The sequence below is a fragment of the Orbicella franksi genome, chromosome 2, assembly GCF_964199315.1.
Source record: "Orbicella franksi chromosome 2, jaOrbFran1.1, whole genome shotgun sequence".
NCBI classification, from domain to species: domain Eukaryota; kingdom Metazoa; phylum Cnidaria; class Anthozoa; order Scleractinia; family Merulinidae; genus Orbicella; species Orbicella franksi.
Window position 1 is genome coordinate 15,473,197 of NC_138146.1, and position 23,857 is coordinate 15,497,053.

The window sequence follows — 23,857 nt, forward strand, 5'->3', positions numbered from 1 at the left end:
TTATTCAACGAAGCATTTTATCACGTGCAACACTTCAGGGCTTTCGCGAAAAAGAGGATGAAACACCTTTTTTTGTTTAGAACGCTACCGCACGGTCAACCTTAGATGACATAACGTGCACCTATAAAAAAGGAACACGCATATTTCTTACCCATATTGACGTCTTCCACTCCATCATCCATGTAGCCATCAAATGCAAACTCGTCGTGTATCATGTCGATAATCTTGGAGAGAACACCCTTCCCCTCTGACGAAGACACACTGGAGGACAACACCTTTTGACGACACAGTAAAAGACAGTGAATCTATCGTTAGGTGTTTGTTATTTTCTAGCCGCTAGAGTTATACAGAGGACGCTTGACCCTATTTTCTATTTAGCAAATAAATTCCATGTTGCCTTGCGTCTGTCCAGTATTATCACAGAGGACGTCGAAATGTGGTATGTTCTTACAACATTTTGAAGTCTCCCTACTGTGATCTATTACTGAACAGACGCAAGGCAACATGGAATCTATCTGTTTTATGTAATAAAGAACCAAAAAAATGTTAATGACGTCATCTATACGAATGTCCTCCAACAGAGAGAGCATGAGAAAGAACCAATCAAAATACGAGACTAATTCGACTTATTATATAAATGTCTAAATACAGGGACTAGGAATATATTGACAATCCAGCTGCATGACCATGTTGTGTGGGTTTTCATTTCTGAGTTGGTCCTTAGTTCCTAAGAACGGATTTGGCAAGAAAATAAGATAGTGTCAGAAAACCTATAAGGTTCCACGAATGATCAAGAAGCATCATCTCTTTGCGAGTAACGTATTTTTCCCAAAGACCCGACACGACAACCGTGGCCAAGCTTGGTCTCCATGGCCGAATCTAAAATTATAGACCTGCTCAAATGGTGAAGACAGAATTACACAAGGACTCTGCACTAGACTAGGTGGAGTATAACAAGTGTGGCTATAAGTCTAAGCTCAGTTTTTACACCACAGCTTTGGCTTAAATCCTCATAAACTTTGTTTTACGTACTAACTGTAATGTCATTGTGCCTTGCACTTCAAAGTTGAAAAGGATAAAAATTGCCTCACTTACCTCGGGCGAAGAACTCTCATCCTTTGAAGCATTACTGGGAGAGATAGTTGTTTCAATATCGACCACAGGAAACGATCGAGGGCTAACAGCAGAAGCAACGTCTTCTTGATTTCGCACAGTAGTGCTTTCTTTTGAATCTAAAAGTTCTTGCTCCTTTTTCTTTGAAGCTTTATCAGAATCTGACAGTCTTGGTTTATGGTTTGAGCTACTGCCTGTTGGAGTTTGCCCCTGGCGACTTGTTTTTTCCTTTTCTACCGCTTCTATCGTCTCATCTGGCAAGAAAAACATTTTTCCTTGTGGGCGCTTTCCCTTGACACCTTCCTTTGTCGCTGGAATCGCTGATTCAGCAAACGAGGCCTTTGGAGAAGAACCTTGCTTAACTGCGGCTGAATTTAACACCTTCTTAACTAGTTGGCCTAGGAGCTCCTTAGAATCGACTTTTGACGAGGAAGGAGGGCTTTTGCTGGAATTCCTGCCTGAAATGTCGGGAGGTGGCGTAGAAGCAGCAACAAACTCTTTGGGAGTTGACTTCCCGGTATGAGCGAGCGCCGCTAACTTCACGGCTGAAGGTACTTCTCTAGATTTTTGCGAATGACTGTTAGAGCATTCACTGGAGTCCACAGAGCGCTTATCCGTCATTTTGGACACGTCGCCTTTAAGATTCTTGAACTTATCGCTATCACTTGGTGCCATTTTGGTCGGGGATCTGTCAGATTTTGCCGATGAGGTCTGAAAGGGATTTGAAGCATCCTCGGGTTGAACACTTCTAGATAGAACAGCCACATTTGCTGGATCTTTCAGTGCAACACTTGGCCCTTTTTCTGACGAGGGAACGGAATTTTGTTGCTCTATCGGATCATAGAAAATACTGGTACCTGTCAGAAACTTTGGAGATGTTGGCGAGGGCGAATGCAACGGAGAGGTAGGAGGAGATTTCAGTCGATTACTCTTACTCTCCTTTCCGCTACGTTTTTGAGTCTCGTCAGGATCTGACATGTTTAATCCACTATCGGAGGAGGAGCTACTCGGAAATCGCTTGTTAGTTTTCCCTGATGTCGCTCTACTTTTAGACAAAGTTTCCTCAGAGGAGGGAACGTAGAATACATCTGAATCTCTAGGAGTATCCACAGAACTCAAGTTTTCTGAGAATTGATCTTCAGTAGGTAAAACAGAGGACAAAGACGATTTGGAGACTCTCTCTGAAGGGTTGGCCGGACCACTTCTCTCTTCGCTGCTTTGACCTCGCTGCCGTGTCTCTGGGTTATACTGACCTCCTCTTAATTCCTTCTGCTCCAGTTTTGGATCTCGTGCATTAGGTGACCCACTTGGGTTGCCAGGATAGGTAGCCCCGGCTGCCCCAAAGAACTCAATGTGCCCTTTTGGTGACTTCGGGTAGAGGGGAGAGGTGGGATTGCTGGCTGCTTTGGGAGGAGGTTTGATAGTAGCGCTACCTTTGGCAGGGGTGCTTCCCCTTCGAGTGTAAGGGTACCTTAAAGGACTTGATGCTGACGAAGAGGATGTGCTGCTTGTGGTTTTATTGCCCTGATAATGCGGATTGGAAGAGTAAAGGTTCCTTTCTCTTGAGCATTCTTTGGCCCCGTGTCTCGCATTAGAACTTGTTACGTCGTTTCCCTTCGCATGAGGATTACTCGTAGAAACAGCTTTGGAATGTGGATCATTTTTACCGACATTTCCGTTGTCCTTCCTTCGATGTAAAACAGATCCTTCCCCCAGGAAACTCCTGGAAAAGTCTGACGCTGTTTGACGTACCGATAAACTGTCCTGTGAAGAGCTTTTGTGGACTTGTTTTGGGCTACGTGATAAATTAGTTTGCGATGAACTTTTCGGCAGCGGACCGTTCCGCGGAAGGCTTGAAGAATCGCGGTTTCCTAAAAGATTGATGGGTTGTGAAGTAGGTAGTGAATTTCGTTTGGATCTCGGGGTTCTGGTTTCCGAAGTAGTTTGCTTCTGAGGCATAGGATTTGAGACAAGTTTTCTAAGTGACATTGGTGACGGAGGATTTCTGGACGGAGAAGCATTGTCTTTCAAAGAAGGACTGTCATCTGATGGATGCCTTGACCTCACAATTTGATCGGTTCTAAATTGCGTTCTTGGAGTCTGGGAATCCTCTGAAGTCAGTGGGGTAGTTGATGACCCTTGGGTCGTAGAAAGACCACACGAGCTTTTGACTGTCGAAGAACATCCTGGGCCAAGCCCAGGATTACTTTTAGTATCCATTTTAGTGTTTGGATTTCCAGTCAGAGTTGAACAATTTTTGCTGACATTGTCAGCAGTTTTAGCGTCCCTGCAGTTTAAACCTTCAAGTGTACCGTTAGCGGAGCTTGGAAGAGGTTCTTCGTTCTCAATATCACCCGTGCTGCGAAGGATTTTTCTCTCGAATCGCTTCACATAGTTATCCGATGCATTTCTCCTATTTGTGACCGTATCAGAGCTAGCACCTTCTATACTGTCACGAGAAGATCTCTTTGGAAGACAGTTTGTGTCTCGCTCAGGTTCCATTTCCCCGCATTTGAAAGTGACGTTGGTAAAGTAGTTTGATGGCTTAAAATCCTTCAGTGATCCTGGACTTAAAGGAAACGTAGGAAAAAGAATAGTTCCATCCACACCACCATATGGCAAACCAAATCCGCCCACAGAACTCAGTGGACAAGAAACTGTCGGCCTTGTGGCTTCTAAAATTGCCAAATCCACGGGGATCTCAAACTTATGAGCGTTTGATGTCGGAGAACAGAGGAGGTCCTTAGGACTTTTGACATCGCAATATTGAATAGAAGGGTCTCTTTCTGGAAGAAAGCACAGATTCCTTGGTTTTGTTCGCGGCGAGCCTTTTTCTCGGACTGGTTCAGAATCAAGAGACGATTTTCTAGTAAGTTCGTTTGACGAGCCATCTTTGGTTTGCCAGGGTTTCGACAAATTTTCGGATGTGTGATTTGACTTGATAAGGTAATCATTTCTTAGATCAGTACTTGACGAACCTCTCCCGGAAGGAGTGGAAGAGACATTGCCAGATGGGCTTCTTTCTTTCGTTGTCTTTGAACTATATTTCTCATCCACCTTATTGTTTTTAGTCGGATAATCGTTAGTCAAAGAGAGCCCAGATACTAAACGTTCTTGGACGTTCTTCCCAAGAACATTTGATGGGCTACTGTCTCTCATGATATTCTCTTGAGACGTCCATTTCCTTATGTTCTCTAACAGCCTTGTTCTGGGCTCGTGACATTTATCAACAGTGGATTCATTCTCTATGTCAAGGCTTCCTTGGGAGGATGACAGGCGATTCCGACCTTCGACAGAAAGCATGGTTTGTCTGCCGTCAGTCGAACCTGAATCTGATCCACTGCGTTGAACTTCGCGGGGATCAGCGGAACTGCTGACTGATGACCGCCCACTGTCGTCTGATGACTCACTTGTCCTAGTTCTATCGCGAGACGAGGTAGGAATACCAGGCCTCGAAGTTGACAGTTCATGATCTGACGCGGGATGTGCTCCGTCACGCTTCGACGACGGACGAAGAGGACCAGTCTTAGAAGCTGGCTGGGGAGCTGAGGCAGAAAGATTGGGCTTAAATTGTCCCTTAACAATGCGATCTTCAGGTACCAGAGACGAAGAACCAAACTTTGATATCATGGACGTCACGGAGTTAGAACGAGCCCTTGGAGAGTTGTCTACAGACTCTTGAGACATTTGCTCGAACTTCGAAACAAGCATGGAAACGGGACTATCGGATCGTGATCCTGCGGGGCTGGATGGTCTACTATGGGTCCTGGGTCTTTGCACAGGATTGTTTGGTCTCGATCCTGACGGAGACGAGATTGATCTTCTCAGCCCATCCTGTGAGGTAGATGGGCTCGGGGGACGCCAGTTTGGGAAGGAACCCGTTGATACTCGTGTAAGGGGTTTATCATCAGATGACAAGTTCAATCCCTCTCTTCTCCAGTAAACGGGAGGCGTTTGGGAGCGAGGAGGAGTCGCCTCTCTGGGAGACGCTCGTCTTCCCAAGGAAGGAGAAGGAGTTTTCGCACGAACTAGTTTGATCTCTTCGCCAAGTTCGTTGGATTCACTAGTTATCGGTACCCTTCGTCGAGCAACATTGGAATTTGCTTCTGATTCAACTGGAGTTGATCTGCTCTTCGCAATTGGTGTTTGCCAAATGGGACGAGGAAGCTTGGACCCCTTGCTGTTCTCTTGGGCAGTGGAAAGCCTCGTTTGTTGTTTTGTGTCTGATTTTGAACTTTCCGATTTATCAAACCTTGGTATTGTACTGCTTGTTTTCTTTGGTCTAGGTACCATATCAGAGGACTCACTCAGATCGCTATCTGTTGACACAACTGACTGATTCAACGTCACGGACGCATCATTAGAAACATATGGCATAGGGGACATGGCTTGTTGAGGATAAGGCATCATTCCTCCCTGGGGCATGTACCAGAATGGGGACATCGGTAAAGGGGCTACACTGGGCATAGCAACGGCGATAGGCACAAATGTGGCATTAGGGACGGAAGGCATTTGGTTGTCGCTTACATCAGAATGCACGCTTGGAGAGGCAGAACGCCCAGCTGGCGTTATGGGGCTGAACATCATCTGGGCTTCGGATTGGCCGTAGTGTGGATAGACATATAAGGATGGCGAAGGAGGCTTAATGGGCTGCTCCTCTGCTGGCTTTCTCGATTCGTCGCTTCCTTGATCGTTCTCACCGGCAGAGAAAGGGTTCTTGTTCAGCTTGGCTGATGCTAGAAGAGATAAAAGCTGTTCTTTTTGATCCTCAGTCAGGAAATAGCCCCGTTTGCGTTCCGTGGAAGTGTCTTGGTTGGTATTCGCATCATTTACAGTGTTAGACTTGTCATTTGTGGAATCAGATAACGGGATTTCCCTATCGCCTTTCGAACAAACGCTGGATGTGACTTTGTCCTTTTGCGAATCCTCTGCAAGAGTATTCTTCTCCACTTTTGCTTCTTCTGACTTGGGAATTACTTTGTTCGTTAGAAATTCTTTAGTGGGCTTCCAATCGACATTACTGGACGGTTCTTGCTTATTTTGAGCCTTGACGAAGGGATTCCGTTCTTCAGGCTTTGCCGTCTGGAAAAAATAAAAAGAAAGAAATAAAATTTCTCACACCTGATGATAACAATAATACGCAACGATTTTATTTCCGTCCGTTTCGATACAACTGGCGAATTGGGTTCATTGTTGAAGAAATTAATTTTGCGCCCAAGAGCCGATTGCTTTCCGCAGCGTAGAGGGATTTTATGCTGAAGAAAAAGAAATTACCCGGCTTGGATTACAGAATTGTCAACACGGCAAGAACGAATGTGTGCTCCTGAAAGTTAACGGTTGCAAACAAAAGCAACGCGAATAGAAAAACTTGATGATTGTTTCGATGATTTATTGTTATGCTATCCGCTATTTATTTTCGCGCATGCTTGTTTATTAAACCTGTGGCTTTGAATTGAGACTGTAATCGCTAATACACCTCGAATCCTAGATGGCGTTAATTAAAGTATATTGTTGTTTCTCGGCGCATGACTCTCTAAAATTCTGAAAAGAATTCGAAGAGTTCGGAATTTGCGAGCGAATCGTTTACAAAGCATCAAAATTCGTGCAAACTGGACCTTCACTGATCCTCGAAACAGGTGGTAAGATAGTGAAAGTTCTGAACGGAGAATCAGAGAATTTGAATAACCCGACCATAGCAGAGAAACATCTTTTACACATTCTTGTTAACTGAAGATGATCAAATAGATACGAGGTTTAACTAAAGTCAACAGGAGTCTTACCTTGAGGCGTTTGCAATAGAAGGAAGTCATGAATTAAGAGACCCACATACGTAAAACATGAAAGCTTATTTAGGTTATGTGATGTCCACAGCAAATTCTCACTTTAGGATAGTATAGTTCAAAAAATATATATGAATAATGTTTCACCCGAAAATTAGAAACACCTGAGGAAACACCGTGCAAATTGGAAAGTCTTTGTAGCATGTCCTCTGCGGAAGTTTGAAATGTTTTGACAAGTTGGTTCATTTGAATTTAACACAAATCTGGAGTTAGACAAACATTTAAATAGAAAAGTGGATTGTAAAATTCAACAAACAAAACCGATTGCTACACTGAGCTAGTATAGTAATCAACAAAATGAACTTCAGCCAGTCACTTGTATTTCAAGATTTATATAATTTAAACAAAACATGATTCCAGATACTCTTTCGTGAAATAACTATTGAAAACGTTCACTCTCTACATTATTTAGATACCCCCACTGTCCTAGGGCCACACACTTGCATCACCAGCTGTCGTGTTTTGTTAAAACAATGAAAATTATTTGATTTTCTTTCAAAAATTGGATAATGAAACTATTTTTATAATTCACTGTAGTGCCAAGGTTATAACTAAAATTTTAAACAAATGTCGCATGGCGGTTAGGCTTGGCGAATGGCTTGACGTACTCCGACGGTTTTGAAGGCCACTGCATTCATAACGCTGTCAGAAAACCCTTCTGCTCTTGACAAAGCGTGATTCGAGCAAGTTTTTATCGTCTAAACGGCGATATGACAACCGCGAATGACTAAATTCAAGTTGTTCTTACTTGAAGTACTTTTGAATCCAACGATGGCCTGTGTGACCGCTGTATTCCGAATCCAGCGTTTTTTTTTTCTGCCCCGAGAAAAGCACATAAGAGACCACAAAACTAGGTTTTCTGCTCTTAAGTTTTTAATTTCTCAACTCTTCATCCAAACAACTTTCTCATTCTATTTTCAATTTGACATCAGAAGAATCAGTTAATGAACACTTTGCTTTCATAATTTTGAATGGCCTGTCAGTAAATAGCTAAAACACAAAGAAATTACTGAGGAAAACGGATTTCGGGATTTTTGGGTTAATTTTTTTCATTGTCCATTAAGCTTTGATAAACGGACGTAGCCTGGCTCAAAGGAAGCGAATTAGACAACCATTGAAATATAGAGACGACGATAAAGATAAAAATTGCCTTAAGACCTTCCGTAAATCTGAGCTGAGTTCCGGGGTCACACCTTAACATCTCATTGAGCCTCGATAAATAGACGGCATAAGCTTGTGGAGGCTAGTCTTTCATCAACCTAATACTACTTAAAAATCGAAAAGTCCATTTGGCAACTGATAAGAGATACGGAAAAAATAGAACGCAAATGATTTCAGGATACATATCTCCATTTTTATCATTTAATCATTCAGAGTTATCGGGATCACTCGGTTTGAAGCTAGAATATGCTGTTCGTTTCAGAATTCTACTATGGTAAAAAGAAATTAGTTATTACTTACCGGGTAAGACCATTTAAATGAAATCTTTGAGAAGCTTTTTCATGTGGAGCTGTTTTTTTTTTTTGTCTAATATCTTGAAAAATAAACTTCCATGTAATTTGAACTTGGGTAATGTTGGTCATCCTCGCTATTTCAAGCCAGCAGTTAATAATTCCTTGATACTTTTTAACTTCCCTCAACTAATTCAAGTAAGCACACCATGAGAATTTAGCCGAGACTGAAGAAGATTGAAAAGGACTACTAACGGAGACCTTGACACATTTAAGCTGCATTTTTCTAAGCCTGTCGTTTCTGCGCTGGAAACTTTGTCATGAAACGTTTTTTTTTAGAAAGCGACAACAAACAACAACAACATCAATCGGATTTTGGTTGTTGGTGTCCATAGATTCTGATTTTGTTGGTGTTACAGTATTAGGTAAGGAACTGAAAGACTACACTCGTATTTATTTTTCAATTATAGAATTGAAGCTTCTAACAGAACACGATCAAACTTTACTTGCTGTTTATGTACTTTCTACAAATTAGCTGGAAAGAATCAGCGGCTTTTTAATCACGCAAACAAGCAAATCCTCTCCGCAGACCTCGGGGACACGACTAAGACCTAGCAATTTGAATTTGTCTCACGAGGGTTAAAAGGAGTAATTGAGTTTTTGCTACAAGAGGGAAGGAGTTTTTGCAAAAATCTGTGAGTGATAATAAAACATAACTTACTTGTTTAAGAAAGCCTTTGAATGAAGCCGCCACAGAGATCGACCCCATCAGAGTGTCGTGATGCTTCTTATCCTCTTCTGCTGTTTTTTTCTTTCTGGTCTATAGGAAACAAAATGAGAATCATATAAGTTATCTTATCCCACAACCGATGCCTCTTTACTGCTCTTCAGCAAATTCTACCTGTTAAACCTCCCTTCAGCAGAACCTTTCTGTCAACAAAACACCTGCCTCGTTTTGCACTTACCTGGCGAATTTACTCTGACGTTAAGATTCAGCAAATGATTCATGACTTTAAAAACTAGCTGCGCTCTAAGATAATATTATTAAACGCTATGGTCTCGAATGTTCTGAATATTACGATATTAGAAAGATGAGTTGTTGGCTAGGTGATTGATAGGGTTACTTTTGAAACTCTTTGGCATCTCAACAAGAACGAGGGCCATATTTACATTTAGCAAAATATTGCTTAAATGCCCGTGCATTTTCAAGCGTGATTATTGTGTTGAGCGGCCAATGCTGTGCTATTAAAAAACAGGCTTAAAGATTTTTAACTGCGTTTACAATTGTGTTCTCAATTAGCATAATAGACTCTTATGATTTTATTCGTCTATTTCTATCTTAGATTTAGTTTTGATTGAGAAGATATATCAAACATTCAAAAAGGTGTTTCATCGGGCCTGTTTCATCACATTTTCAACACTTCTTTTCCAAATATTTCCAAGCACCTCGAAGTTTGTCAAAACTACCCCTCCCTCTGAGCATGGGATTTCAACTGTCTTATTGGTGTTAAGAATTGTGATGAAACACAGTCTCTCCAGTCTAATATTCCGTCGGCAAGTGGTCAAACTGCGATATTTTAGACATTTTAGAGTGCTAAAATATCTATATACATATTTTTGGACTATCTAATCGACAAAATCAGCGGTTTTTGAAAAACAAAAGGATGCTGCTATCGTTGCAACCTCCGATGCTTAGAAATCCATGAAAACAATAGAAAACTATGCGGTCATAAGTCATTTTCGGCGACTTTGAACATGGAGCTTAAGCGATTTGCCGCCACGAAATCGCTGCTGTTTTGAGCATGCTTGAATTTGGGTGCGATTTGCAGACGATTTCTAGTTGGAGAGCAACGAAAAAACCTACCTTGGCGTCAGCTCCTAAGAGTGGTTTGTCGCAACATGGCGCACGGGACTAATACCTGACTTCAAAGAAGACTTTGGCATAGCGTTCGTCTGGGATCTCCCTCGAGATATTTAAGCAGTTGATCACGTGTTATATCTGCTTCCCTCCCCGTGGAATTGAAATTCACGCCTTAATCCTTAATTTTTTTTTTTTTTTTTGGCGGCAACAAAGAAAACAAATACCGATACAAAACGCATTGCACCTTTTTTCTTCGTCTTTCCCACGATACATTTTTGTTTGCCACAAAGTAGCAAAGCTAGACATATGGAACTTACGTACACTTCACGCTAACCGCTGCGAAAGGCCCCAATTCATACTGAAAGTTGCCAGGAAATCGCTACTACTTTGCGCGTCTGGACTGATAGCTGTATGAATTGCCTGAAAAGCCGCCTGACAAAAACCCCGACGTAAACAGGTCCTCATGTTGTGGTAAGATATAAATAGGAGGTTGCAATCCAATTTGTTTTCATGATTCTTGCCCCATAGCAAACAAGAGTTTAATTCAAACTGACGTTTGTAAATAGTTTGGCGGTAATACACAGATTGGGTTTCTATAATAGCAGCTTCTCCGACGAATTTGATAGAAAAAAAACTTTACGTCGACCCGTGAAGTTACATAGCTGCACGCTTTCGGTGACTTGAGTGACTGATTAATCTTTTGCTAAAGCAAACCGCAGCCAAACGAATTTCCCGTTCCCCCAGGCTTTTTTGTTAAAGGCTTGCCGTTACTGTAAATGTGCAATGTAAATTTAAAAAATGAACATAGATTAAAAGTCACACAGGAGTAACAAGGGAAAAAAATAAAGTGAGTTCTTAACATTCCTTCTAGTTAGCATCTTAAGTACATCATTATGATAGGATATCACTCATGCGACGCAAATAATTGTTTTGGAAGCAATTAAAGTGTTGATACCACGGTAAATGATTATTTCATTTCTGCCCAATCGTCTCCAACAGAGTCATGTAAAAGCCTACTTGTATGGATATCTGCTTTCATAAATAGCTCACAGTACATTTAAATTGTTACATAAAGGGAATAATACCCTTTTTAACACCTGTGGAGTATTTAATTCTCCCCTGAAACCAATCCTAATTTTTAGTGTCTATTAGAGCCAAAGAAACAAACAAAAGATTTAGAAAGCAATCTGAAAATGTATTTAGTACTCAATGATTTGAAAATCACTGCAGTTGTGTGAGTTGCCGTACTTTGCAAATTCCCTAAATTGACTGATTCGAAACAGTTCCGAGTTTTCAAAACATTTCAACTGAGCAAATCTCTGGAATGAGGTGCTGCTGACATTGGCACTGGCCATTACGGCTGACTTCGAGGATTGAGAATGACAGGTAGAGAAATGCGTTTTAACTTACCAATTTCAGTCGGTCGCGCATCTTATTTTGGACAAGGCAACAATAATCTTTAGTCCTCTGCGACGTGACGATAGGTGCGACGAATTTTGATTGTGTCATCGCACGCGTGCAATACCGAAGTTACAGACTTGTATACTGGTCGCGTGATTGCGAGTTGATAAGCCGACGGCGGAGCAATGTGCCTGATTATCATATTAACTGTTAATTACCACTCGAGAAACACAAATATTTACATTTTAGAGAAGTCAGCTATGAAAGAAAACCTATAATTCTTAATCACCGACCAGCAGAGAATGTCACGTCAAAGAGGCCTGTTTGCTTTCAATAGACTGTGAAAAAGTTCACAGCTTTCCTTCAAATAGCTGCGTGTACAACATTGTTTCACCGTCAATTACGTAACATTAGGCTGTATGTTAACTCCTTACTTCTTAACAAAAGCGAACTCACGATGAGAAAACACGAAGCCGTTTTGCATTTGAAAGAATGTAGACCGCTTTCGATGAGTAAACACGGGCGACTCAAAATGCCTCGAGGGTAATAAAACCAAGGAAATTGAGTTTTAATCTCTTTTGAAAAAGAACCGACATCGGAAAAACAAAGGAGGGAAGTGACTTGAAGAAAGAATTTGGACATATAGTTTAAAAATGTAATTGCTACGTGATTGAAACAACCCAAATTACACGCTCAAGTTGCTTTTACTGCGTAACTTCCAAACATGCCTAGAAATAACATGTCCAAGATGTTAAGTTTCCCTTAATATCAAGTTCTACCCGAAAGCATTCAGCCAAATGAACTTTTTCTAGCCTTGAATTCCAATGAATTAATTGGTTTCGGGTCAGTTCTATTCAACTGGTTTCAGCAGTTTTTATAAAGGTCAACGTATTTTCAACTGATTGATTCCACGAGTGGTTTATCTGAACAACTAGGAAAATAAGTAATGCCTCTTATTAATTTACATGAAGATCAGTTGAATATTCTTGTTTTTGAGTACGGCTTAGGAACAATTCTGTGTTTGGAATTAAAGAATGTTAGGCATATAGTGTAAGGCCTTTCAGCCCCGAGCTAAAAACTTCAATTCTCTTAACCAAGCCCCATACATTTCTTTAATGTCATTTCTGAGAGTTTAGTGATTCATCAAAGCAATACGTTTTTGGGTGAATTACCGGCTTATCGCACTTTTTGAAACGGCTTCGGAAACATACCAGGCTCGCTTCGTCTCGCCATGGCTATGTTGGCTAGAAAGCGTCTCCAGAAAGTAAGAACCGTGACTTGACCAAAGGAAAATGATATGCCTTCGAAGCGTAATAAAGAGACACGCTAGCTGCATGGTTAGTATGACCGCATTACACGGGTTACTCACGTCATCCTTTTCTATGGCCTCGGAAGCCTGGTACTCCCATAGTAAAGCCTGGCATCTTTCTCGTGACGTCATATCACCTTCGTTCTGTAAGGATTCGCATGTCTTTGAAAAAGAAACAAAAATGTTGCGTTACAAAGGGCGGAGAAGAGCAATGTAAAAGTGCGACAGTGGGTAGTAACAACACTTGTTTTATTTTCAAAAATAAATTTGTTACTGGACTTGTTGGGCAGCAAAAAAATGTCAGAATATTACGAATTTCGTAATTTCTTGTTAAGCCAAGCACACGAGCAAGTTTGTAACTTCCTTGAAAAATTGTCCTCCTTTTTCACTATACGCCAGCTTTTGAATGAGAAGACTGAGAGCTTCAAGGACATTTGCCAAGGAGAAACCTGTCATATTTTTTGTTCCTCTTAGCAAAGAAACCTTGTCACATACCTTTGCTGTTCAAAGTGTTATACATGAAAAAACAATTGAATATTATACACTTAATGACTGATCCAGAGGGAAATGGTCGATGTTTTCCGAGACGAAGTCGAGGGAAACATCGAGATTCAAGGTCGTGTGCTTATACCGATGTTTCCCTCGACTTTTCGTCTCCGCGGGAAACATACATCAACCAATGGAGGCGCGGGTTAGAGTTAACTTGTTTCCAGTGATACAGCAAGAGAAGTTGACTAGGGTTTAACTTACTTGTAGCACATCATATAAGCCTGGCCTGGCATCCTGGGCATCCTCTGTCATAGATACCAGCAGCTCTTGGAGTCTGCGACTTAATGATGGTTTCTCTGCCTCTGTCAACCGCCAGTCAGCCGCTGACCACAGGGTGGCAGCCAGACTGAAAACACATGTCTGTGATAAAATGAAAAAGCAGTAAGTTATCAAGGCAACGGGAAAAGAAAACATAGGACAAACTCTGGTGACCAGGCTCCCAAAATTGTCAGCAGTGACTATAAGTACACGACCTGTACCTACGGGTTTGTACACAGTCATCTCTTGAAGATAAAATTACAACACTTGCGTGGTCATGCGAAAGAGGCTCCTTCCCATGATCCTCCGAGTGTTAAAATTTTTCTCTGAGAGGCAGAGTGAGCAATACCAGTCCCTCCTAAGTAGCATATATTTGTTTTGATACGTAAAATGCTTCGATTTTGAGCGCCAGGAAGTTTTGAGGCTGGTTGATCGAAACGCCGTGCTATCCAGGTACAAGATAATAGACAACAAATGCTAAACGTCATAAACGGTCAAGAGAGAAAATAAGGCCTTTAAGAGGGCCGATGATTAAATATTTCCTTTTATCCTCTCTTAACAAGACATATTGAGAAAAGCTACAAGTAAGTTATTTTCCAATGAACAGTAGACACCTTGTAAGACGAGCAATTTGTAGCGACTCTTCTGCCACATTTTGCTATGTTTAACAAAGGCCTCACAAAGGTTTGTAGAACGAGGAAAATGGCGAAAAAACCGCCACCAATGCATTGCACACTGGCAGCCGCAGTGTAAGAGCGAAGGAGTTTGGGTCGCAGCTATTATCGTGGGGTTAGGTAAAATGACAGCCGGCCATGGTTCACACTGTGCGTCAATATAAATTTGTTTTGACTTCTGTATTGAAAGCGTCCGTATGAATTATAGACTTGATATTTTAGTAATGTTACACTCCAGCGGACACCAGAAATTACAGGATGAAAATAACAGTATATTGTACAACCAAAATTAAGAACAAAAGGTAGCAGATTTTCACACGCAATTCGCCCACAAAGAGAGCAATATCTTTTAAGAGGTCAATAAGTTAAAGTCATTTCAATTTACGAATTTCTAGAGAAAAACCAATTAGCTGCAAATTCATTCATTAACCGTTGTGATACGAACAAACAAAGCTGATGCTAAGAAAGGAACTTTCATGAATACCAAAAATGTCCGTGGAATTTACTGTGTCTAAGAGGTTTAGTGAATGAAGAGCAAAAGTTGGAATTACGAGGCTCTTGTTACGTTGCTTATGACCCCATAACACTTAAAGGCGGCAATAAAACCACTTTTGTGTTGAGTACTTCTGATTAACACTTTTGGAATACCTCAGGGAGTGTCTTGAGATTCCGTGATGAAGAAAGACGGCGGATGTGGTATAAGCCAAAACAAAAACAACTTGATAAGCGGAATAATTGCAGGAGGAAAAAAAACACTAACTTCGCTAACTCCGTCAAAAAAAAGAAAAGCAATAGTCGCTGTTTTGCTAACAAAGTGATCAAGGAAACGAGACAGTTAATGAAACAACGCACTCAAGTAAATTGTATTGAAAGTTCTCGACACTAAATACCAAAAAGTCTATTTCTCTTAATATCGGTCATGAAAGTCACGCTTTCACTGATGTCAGTCTCAAAAATAATAGTTAGCGCAATTTACACCCAATCGAGAAAGAGAAAACAGAAGCTGTGTTATTTCCCTAAGGACATACAGGGTTATATTAGTATATTTTGAATAAGAGATAGTGCATAATTTGCGAATAAACAAGTAACTGATATCATGGCATACCAAACACACGACATAACCGAAAAGTAAACTGCCGGCTGTGAAGTGGCTGAAAACTTAAGATTTCTCGGCCACTTTCTAAGCCAACGTTATGTTAACAACATCAACAGGATGGCAAAACATGACATAACGTTTACAAACGAATCGCCGGTTGTTCTTTTAATAGGGCAAGAATGCACGTGTAAGAAAGTAAAGATTTCTGTTCACTTACCACACTAGCTTGTATTCCAAGGGTAAAGTTTCGTAGAAATGCGTCAAGAGATCTCAGAAGTTAGTAACATAACCTTAAAACTTCTAGAGCTCTTGAACGGACGCGCTGACTAGTCAAACAGACAAACAAATCAAGTGTAATAAATCATGTAAATTTGATGGTTTCGTTGTGCGAGTAAACATTCCCAAGGATATCCGAAGTACAGTGTAAGAAATCTGTTCCTGATTGAACGTACTTTCAAACCTTTTCGTTCGCAGTTGAAACAGGTATGAAGAAACGGTTTTCCCGTATGTTCGGCTGCTTCTAACTCTTGAATGTAAAATATTTTGAACTCACGCCCGCCGGACTTTTTTTATACTGGCAAATGCCTTCTATTGTTATGCCACACAGTGATGCCTTTTGATTACACAAAGAAAAGGAAACTAATGCGCGACCAGCTGGAACAAAAGAACGAGTACCTAAAGCAAAACAAAGATCTGTTTTCTTATGGTTACATTTCAAGACCACTCTACCTTTTAATGCCTGAAAATGTTACCCAATCTTAAAAACCTGGCATCTAGTATGTAAACCTCCTTGTGAGTCCCCGTTAAATACTTAATAACACAAGTAAGAGAATTACAAGTTAAAGTCGGTGCTCAGTTGCCAAATTCTCATGACTTATAAGTATGATTTTATATTGATATCCTGAGCAGAAATCCGGTACTGATCAGGCTCAGGGCTAGCTTTTTTCACTTTATCGCGATCGCAGTATACTAGAGCTGGTCTCTGAGCTTAACTTTAAAGAAACGTCTTACACTATTTTCTCATGCCTTGTTAAGATTTTAAATAGCGCATAGCTGAAACTTAATGCAATTGTGAGTTACAAATACAGAGAGAAACGCTTCATAGCTTCATTTTCAATGACTTTATATACCTGCGAATTTGCTTCCACAGCTAAAAGCACATCCATTCAAATTGTTGTCTGCTCTGTCTACTGCAACAAGCTTTTGCTCAAACCTCTACAACGCACAAAGCCATCAGTTTGTTTTATAGCTATGTCATGTAACAACTGAGCACCCATAGGCGTTGACTCTACACGTTGTGCGTTACTCCGCCACAAGTACCTGGCACTAATGAGCCATGAGTAAACATTCTTGAGAATTTCTCTAAACATACAAAGGCTTCTTGCGTCGACGGGATTACTTAATGGAAATCAATCCCCTATACTGTTCGTAGTTATACAACCAAAACTTAATGCGTTAGGTAAGGAGCCACTACTGAATGATATTTTCTCTGACCACACAAAGTTTCGTGCGCCGATGACGTCACGCACTTGCACTTAATCGCCTCAGCTGCATGCAAGTTTCTGTATATACAGTGACGTCAGAACAGTAATTAAAAGCCATTATCAGACCGCGTAGTCAGTATTACGTTTATTGTACGAATAGATACAGCTTTAATTGTCATTAAGAGCCTTTTGTATTCAGCACAATAACAGCTGAGTTTACGTTTCTTGTGAACTGAGTTTGTAGGCGACGATAGGCGAGAAAATTGTTATTTTCCAAAAAGGATAAAATATAATTGGCACGATGAAATGTTTCAGCTGAAAGAAAAACAGCGATTCATTAACCTATTTACCAGCGTAAATAAATACGTAATAATTTAGCAATTATAGAACGATTGTCGTAATGAATTTTAAACGTTGCGCCCCTGGACATCAAAGTTACTAGGCAAGACTACTGTCAGGTTATTGAACAAAACACTGAGTATTTCACTTTCACTTCAACACTTGACAAAGTTGCCTGGGGTTTTATCTGTTTTTTAAAATCTACATACTGAGTTTTGTTTGACCCTGAAGCTGAAATACTCTAGCTTTGAAATTTCTGACACTTGGTTAAATTGTTCTGTTGGCTAAGAAAAGACGCCTCTCAGAGGATCTAACATCATCTGTAGCCGAGAGTTTGTGTGTAATTACATTTTGTAGGATTCGTAATTAAAACCCTTTCCGCATGACTCTGTTGGACACCTTCGTGTAGTTGTCGCTTTGTTTCACAGTTAGAAGAGAAACGTTCAGTGTGAAGTCTTATTCTGCTTGTTCATACACACCGCGTGGATGTGTGTGCTTTCTAGATTTGCATAATGTGCTATCCTACTTAAATATGCGTACACAAAATATAATATACAATAGGTGCTAATTCTCACGTGCCAATATGTTACACCGACATCCTTGGGGCCGGGAAAAAAGTGTGCACTTGGGAGACGCTATTTATGAAAGGTTAGGACGGGAAATCAAATTGACTAAGAGTGCGTTTAGCGACAGGAATCTCAGTGTTCGACTGTACCCTTCAATTGCGACAAAGGACAGTCACTGAACAAGTGACAGATTTTGCCTTATTAAGCCAGCCACCACAATCAAACTTCATTACACGGCGACATGCCAGATCGCAGACAAACAGACGAAGCTGAAAACCTTACAAACGTTACCCTTTCAACCGTAACAGCGAGCAATATTTAAATGCTCTAACTCCTCTTTAATATTTCTTTGCAAAGCTAAGGAAGACAGAAAAGGCCTCTCTGTATATCAAAGGTGGGTGAGAGAGCTTCCTGTAACAATATTATTATTATTTAAGACACCATATTCAGCATTCAATTACTTGTTTAGGAACGTTTGAAACAATTTCAATGAAATCTCCGCAAAAACCTGGCAACTAATAGACGATGGGGTAGTGTGTTACCCAGGTGGGATCAAACTTAAAGGAAAATTTCCACGAATTTTGAATTACGAACTACAAGAACTGATACGGTATAACATGCACGCCTGTTCCAGATTATGACGATGTCTTAATCGATCGACACTGGTTCAATTTGCTAAAATACCGTCAGACACAAAAACCGCAAAGAGACACACTAAAGAAAAGAGTGATAAATGACTCATTAAGTGTACTTAATATGAGCATAACTCGTGACTTATTCTAATCGGGCTTACAGACTATTTGTTGTTAGTTACAGGTTCAAAACGTAAGCTTGCCAAAGGCTATTTTTCTGCAATAACTGTGAACATTCTCAATTACTTAGAGATTAGACGGTTTATCATCAATAAGTAGTACAGTCATTACAACTGACAATACAACCCTTGTTCGCGGTTCTTAAGCCCTATGGGCCGGGTAGCTCTTTTAAATTTGTTATTTTGTGAAAAAATGTCACACGAATATGAAGAGCCTATCGCAGAACGCGACCGGATCAGTGTTCAGTTTTATTTAATAAACGACGCACAAAATTGTGAAGAGAATTATCACAAAACGTTTGGAAACAACACAATGTACATTGACTAAGGAAATAAGTCATTGTTTTGCCACTGTAGTCATTTATCAAAAGTAGGCATAAGTTTGTGTAGGGAATCGAAGTTATAAGTTGTTCAAACGTTAAGAAATATAACAAGGTCTTTAAGATGTCTGGAAACGCATGCAGTAACTTGACAAACTGCGCTTGAACGTTGTTAGAGAAAATGGATTAGTGAAGTCCAATTACCTCTTAGCGGTCTAGACATGTGGTTTATCAAAGCACGAAAGTTTCAGTGACTGACCTCCGCTTCGTTAATCATAAACCTCGCAAGACTGATTCATACTTTTCGCACGACACAAGTTTTGAAAACTGAATGCCACAGCTCTTTTGAGAGTATTCCGTGTGGAGCTGGGTGGAAAAACAGTGGGACTACAAGTTTGCAAAATACATGAGGTCTAAGAGTCGATGCAACAAATCCCATCTGCGCATTAGATAACTACATAGTACTGAGCACAATATCTTAGCAAGATGGAGATCTTTTCCACAAAAACCGCAGTTAAGTACACTGAGAAAAACTTCTTTTTCACTAACTAAAGCGAGAGCGAAAATTATAAAACAACATCGAATGATGAGTTCAACTAGCAGCTTAACTGAAGCCAAGGAGAGCACTTCATACATAATACAACGACCGCGATTGAACGATGTGTGCTTTAAGCTTTACTTGCTGCAGCTTTCGACCCGATTCACTCAACTCAGAGGAAACGTATAGGGAACACAACATTACAGTTCTCCTTAAAATGAAAATGATTCGCTAGCAGTCCGTGAAAAAGACAAAGCACATACCTTGGTCCACGAGTTAATCACATGCGTTGTTTTCCTTTTTGCTGACGATCACAACGACAGTCGGATGAAAATCACGCTAAATTGACTTTGCGTTGATGCAAAGAAATGTCATTGTCCATATCACACATGATCTAACAACATAATCATCTACCAAATGGTGTTAGCCGTGTCGGACTTGATACGAATTATTCTTCAATCCCAGACGCCTGGGTTTCTCACTGGCTATTTTGCATGTGTTTCGAAGTTCCTGTGGCATTGGACAATATGATGGTTTCCACTGATGTGTCACAACAAACTCATAGGTGACCTCAACGAAATGATATGTCTTTCAGTCGCATTTGCCTCGAAGGCAATGTTAAACGTTTCAAATTTTTCAATATATAGTTTGTTAATGCATGATGAGTCGATAAATTTTGAAGCTTTCACTGCTACATCTTACACCATTTTTGTTGTCATGGAAGTTCTCTCGGTACACACAGTAAGGAGAAATTCTTATAACTCTACTTCCAAAATACAGAGAGCTCTTTATTATGCGGATATCGACACAATTGGGTCCATGTGACGCTTAAGTCAATACTGACAAACTACTATCTATCCACAACACAAACAGTTTGTCTTCAAGGACAGTTCCTGACTTTATACACAACTATTCCTCATATACAGCAATCTCCAGTTGGGTCTCTCTCTAAAGGGTTTTGTTCGACTGTATTTACACAAAAACAGTTGAGAAGCCGAGAGTATCAGACCATGTAGCTATTACTGTCAAAGAGCATGTCTCAACAATTACTAAATTTTCTCACCTTCTCGGATGCAAACTTGTTAGAGTATTCTGGAGCCAGGAATAGGTCATCAATAGAAACTCCTGCAAGACAAGTGTCAACATACAACAATTAACGGATTGATAAGCTCATGTCAGTTAACACGTCTCTGATGTCACAACCTTAAACAAGATTAAGAGTTTCAAAAACTTCTTTACATAGTCTAGTAAGTGATATCATAAAGCCTCTCACCAGACACGAAAACGCCGCAACCGTTGAAATAAAATTGTTGAATAGCCGATGGTTTTGATGTGAAATGGATATTAAATAAATATCACGTCTAGAGCTGCTTTCTATGAAAAACTGAAGACATTTTGAGCTTCACAAATTGCGGGCACCTCTCGGACGGAACCTGCGCAGATTGTCTACGAAACGAGATTTGAGAAAGCACGATACACTAGGATTTGAAGAATACAAAAGCATTAGTTACAATCAAAAGACAGCCTCTAGATACAAAATCTCGCCATTAATAACGTAACTACGTAACTAGAGATTTTCTTGGCAGTGCTTGGGTGTAGTTCATTAGAATGAAGTCAGCTGAGAAGCCAGTCGTAAGAGAATCGTGAAGAAATCTTTGTCTGTGTTTGCAGCGAGCACAAGGATTGTACCTAATTACCAGCTCGTTAATGGAAGGACCGTCTTTATACATTCCTAATGTGCCCTCTTTGTGCACAGGGAAAGTTATTTTTAGCACACAATTCTTCAGCTAATCCCTCTTGCTATACAAAAGACAGCCTTGATTTCAGGCACGTTTAAAATAACCTAACTTATTTGAAGAGCTGCTAGCAATTTTGCAGAATGCTTACTCTGGAAAATGTTCTTACCATGGTAAAATGGCGTCGGAGGTCACAATTACCTTAAATGAACAGGCTAAAGGTGTACATACTGTACATAAATAAAACATAAACATACTGACAACCTAATTAATATACAAAACAAGGGAAACCTCTTTCAAACGTTTATATCAACGGATGGCCAAACACGCCACTAAAAGCAGTATCAATGAACAATGGGTTAATCAAAACAAGAGTGTGTTGACTGCCTGTTAAACGTTAAGGTCAATACACTCACTTCAAATCCAACAAACGTTCAACAGATCTAAGCTGATACACAGTTACTTCTGAAGCATGTGCTCTTCTCACACTCAACCCCTTTGAAAAGTAGCTCCACTTTCAAACAACGTGAAAAATACTTCTTGATTTTGCACCATCGAAATGAGCACGAACTATCAAACAACGCTTGAAAAGAGTCTTCGCCATTGTTTAGTACAACTTGAAAGTGACTGAGCAAAACAACTCAGGGGAAAACAGTAAAACCAATTTAGCTCAAACCAGAATGGACCTATTGTTGTGTAAATCTAAGATTCTATTTCAAACGCGATTATAATGATTCGAACGCTAACGCGAGTAATGAGCTTAAGGTCATTCCCCAGTATTGCAATGCGCATCCCTACTGCGCATAATTTAACGCGTGCATAGCGCGCGCGCATTAAAAAATGGCGGCTTTTTCTTTACAGCTGGACCTCGCCATAGAGGTAAATCGTCATTTTCTCGCAAACGAGTATGGTGACCTAGCATTTTTTTCTGTTGTTTTGAATTGAGTATTAAATTTCTCTGTGTAAAATAAATATGGACCAATTCTCAGTGTAGAACAAAAAACAATCGTCGGAAACGTGAATTTGGCAAGCAATCGTGACTACAGTCATGGTGCTATTCTAAGGATTTATTGGGTATAAACAAGGTGCATAGTGATTGATGCGACTTCAGCGAAAACAAGTGCTCATTGTTGATTCACGTAAAAGAATCTTAACTAATGATTCTTGCTGTTTATATTGGTCCTTGAACTAATTTCAGTTTTGATTTATGTTTTTATTATCTTTGTCCCAATGCGAGGAGGTTAGTTCTCGAACTGGAAGAGAGCCTTCTTCTTCTACACCGTCTCAACGAGTTTCGTAAAAAGGAGAGGTTGCATGGCAAGATCTTAGGCGAGGTTGCACAGCGTATCAATCATGTCTGGTTGCTCATCTTTTATAGCTGTTCCATGACGGTAAGGAAAGCAAGTAACAGTCAAAAGAGCGTTAAACCCGACAAGTTGACAGAAGTCAAGCTCTCTTTCGTCCAGCTACATAATATTCCATCTGAACATCTTAAGATTCCGATTTAAACCCGGTAAACAAACAGGGAACTTAACGCTTTCCAAAGGTCGCAAACTTAGTGCGTACAAACCTGTGCTGAGGTGCTTGAACTTGATGGTACCACTTGGGTTGATGATTACGGTTTCCAGGGACACGTAAGAAGCTGAAAAAAGAGACATTAATAACCTGAACTGCTTGGGTTGACCGTCGCTTTAGTAACGCGGGAGTCATGAGAACCCTTTGAAGCTCACAAATTTTTTTCCGAAGCCTCTTCATAATTTCTCAAATAATCATTTCTATCTTTCCTTCACGTCAACTATCCATCACTCTCTGTCAGCAATTCATAAATATTACATGCACTCAAGCCATTCACCAAATAAACATTATTCTATTCTCAGCCAAAAGAAACGAAGCCATCATTAATTGATTCGGCACCGATTACAGAACCATTACAGTACCATGTACATGTGGCTTCCAACTCTGATTGGCACGATAGGCTTCTTGTTATTAACCGGTTGTCTTATAAACCGACCCCCACCCTCCCCCTCCCCCCTCCCCTCTTCCCCTGGGAAGACCGCTTTATCTTTTAATTGTTATCTACACTTACGCAAACTTCCCAGCGCATCCAGGGTCCGCAACGTCTTGGAACACTCTTTGCAAATGGCGACCAACTCTACTTCAGTCAAACAGGAAGAGAGGCCGTTCAACAGCTCTCGGATATTCACAGCCTTCACAAAACACGTCAAAAATCAACTTTATTCCGGCAATCAGGATTAACATTCTCTTTATATAATTTCTGTAATTTTCGGAGATTTTCTGATCATGCAAGTCCTTCATAGCTCCTGGTCTGCCTACTTGAATTTGTTATAGGAGGTAAAAAGAAAGTCGACTTTAAATCCCCGAATCGTAACATAACACGAGTAAAATTAAATATTTGCTTTCAGTTAGAATGTTTATGTCTTTCCCCGGCTTATCATTGGTATTCAGCCTTACGATACAAAATTGGGAGGGAATTGGGGAAAGGTATCAGTT

General features: G+C 40.4%; 1 protein-coding gene across 1 annotated transcript in view; it reads right to left on the bottom strand.

Moving 5' to 3' along the window:
• The window catches only part of LOC145478210 (uncharacterized), a 38,897-nt gene that overhangs the window by 10,688 nt on the left and 4,352 nt on the right, over window positions 1-23,857 (bottom strand). The window contains exons 2-9 of the mRNA XM_081456158.1: window positions 23,433-23,553; window positions 22,917-22,988; window positions 20,674-20,735; window positions 13,726-13,884; window positions 13,036-13,137; window positions 9,126-9,224; window positions 1,096-6,195; window positions 152-275 (exon numbers count right to left, since the gene is read on the bottom strand). Of these exons, the coding sequence (XP_081312284.1) occupies window positions 152-275; window positions 1,096-6,195; window positions 9,126-9,224; window positions 13,036-13,137; window positions 13,726-13,884; window positions 20,674-20,735; window positions 22,917-22,988; window positions 23,433-23,553 (5,839 nt within the window). The remainder of the gene's footprint in view (window positions 1-151; window positions 276-1,095; window positions 6,196-9,125; window positions 9,225-13,035; window positions 13,138-13,725; window positions 13,885-20,673; window positions 20,736-22,916; window positions 22,989-23,432; window positions 23,554-23,857) is intronic.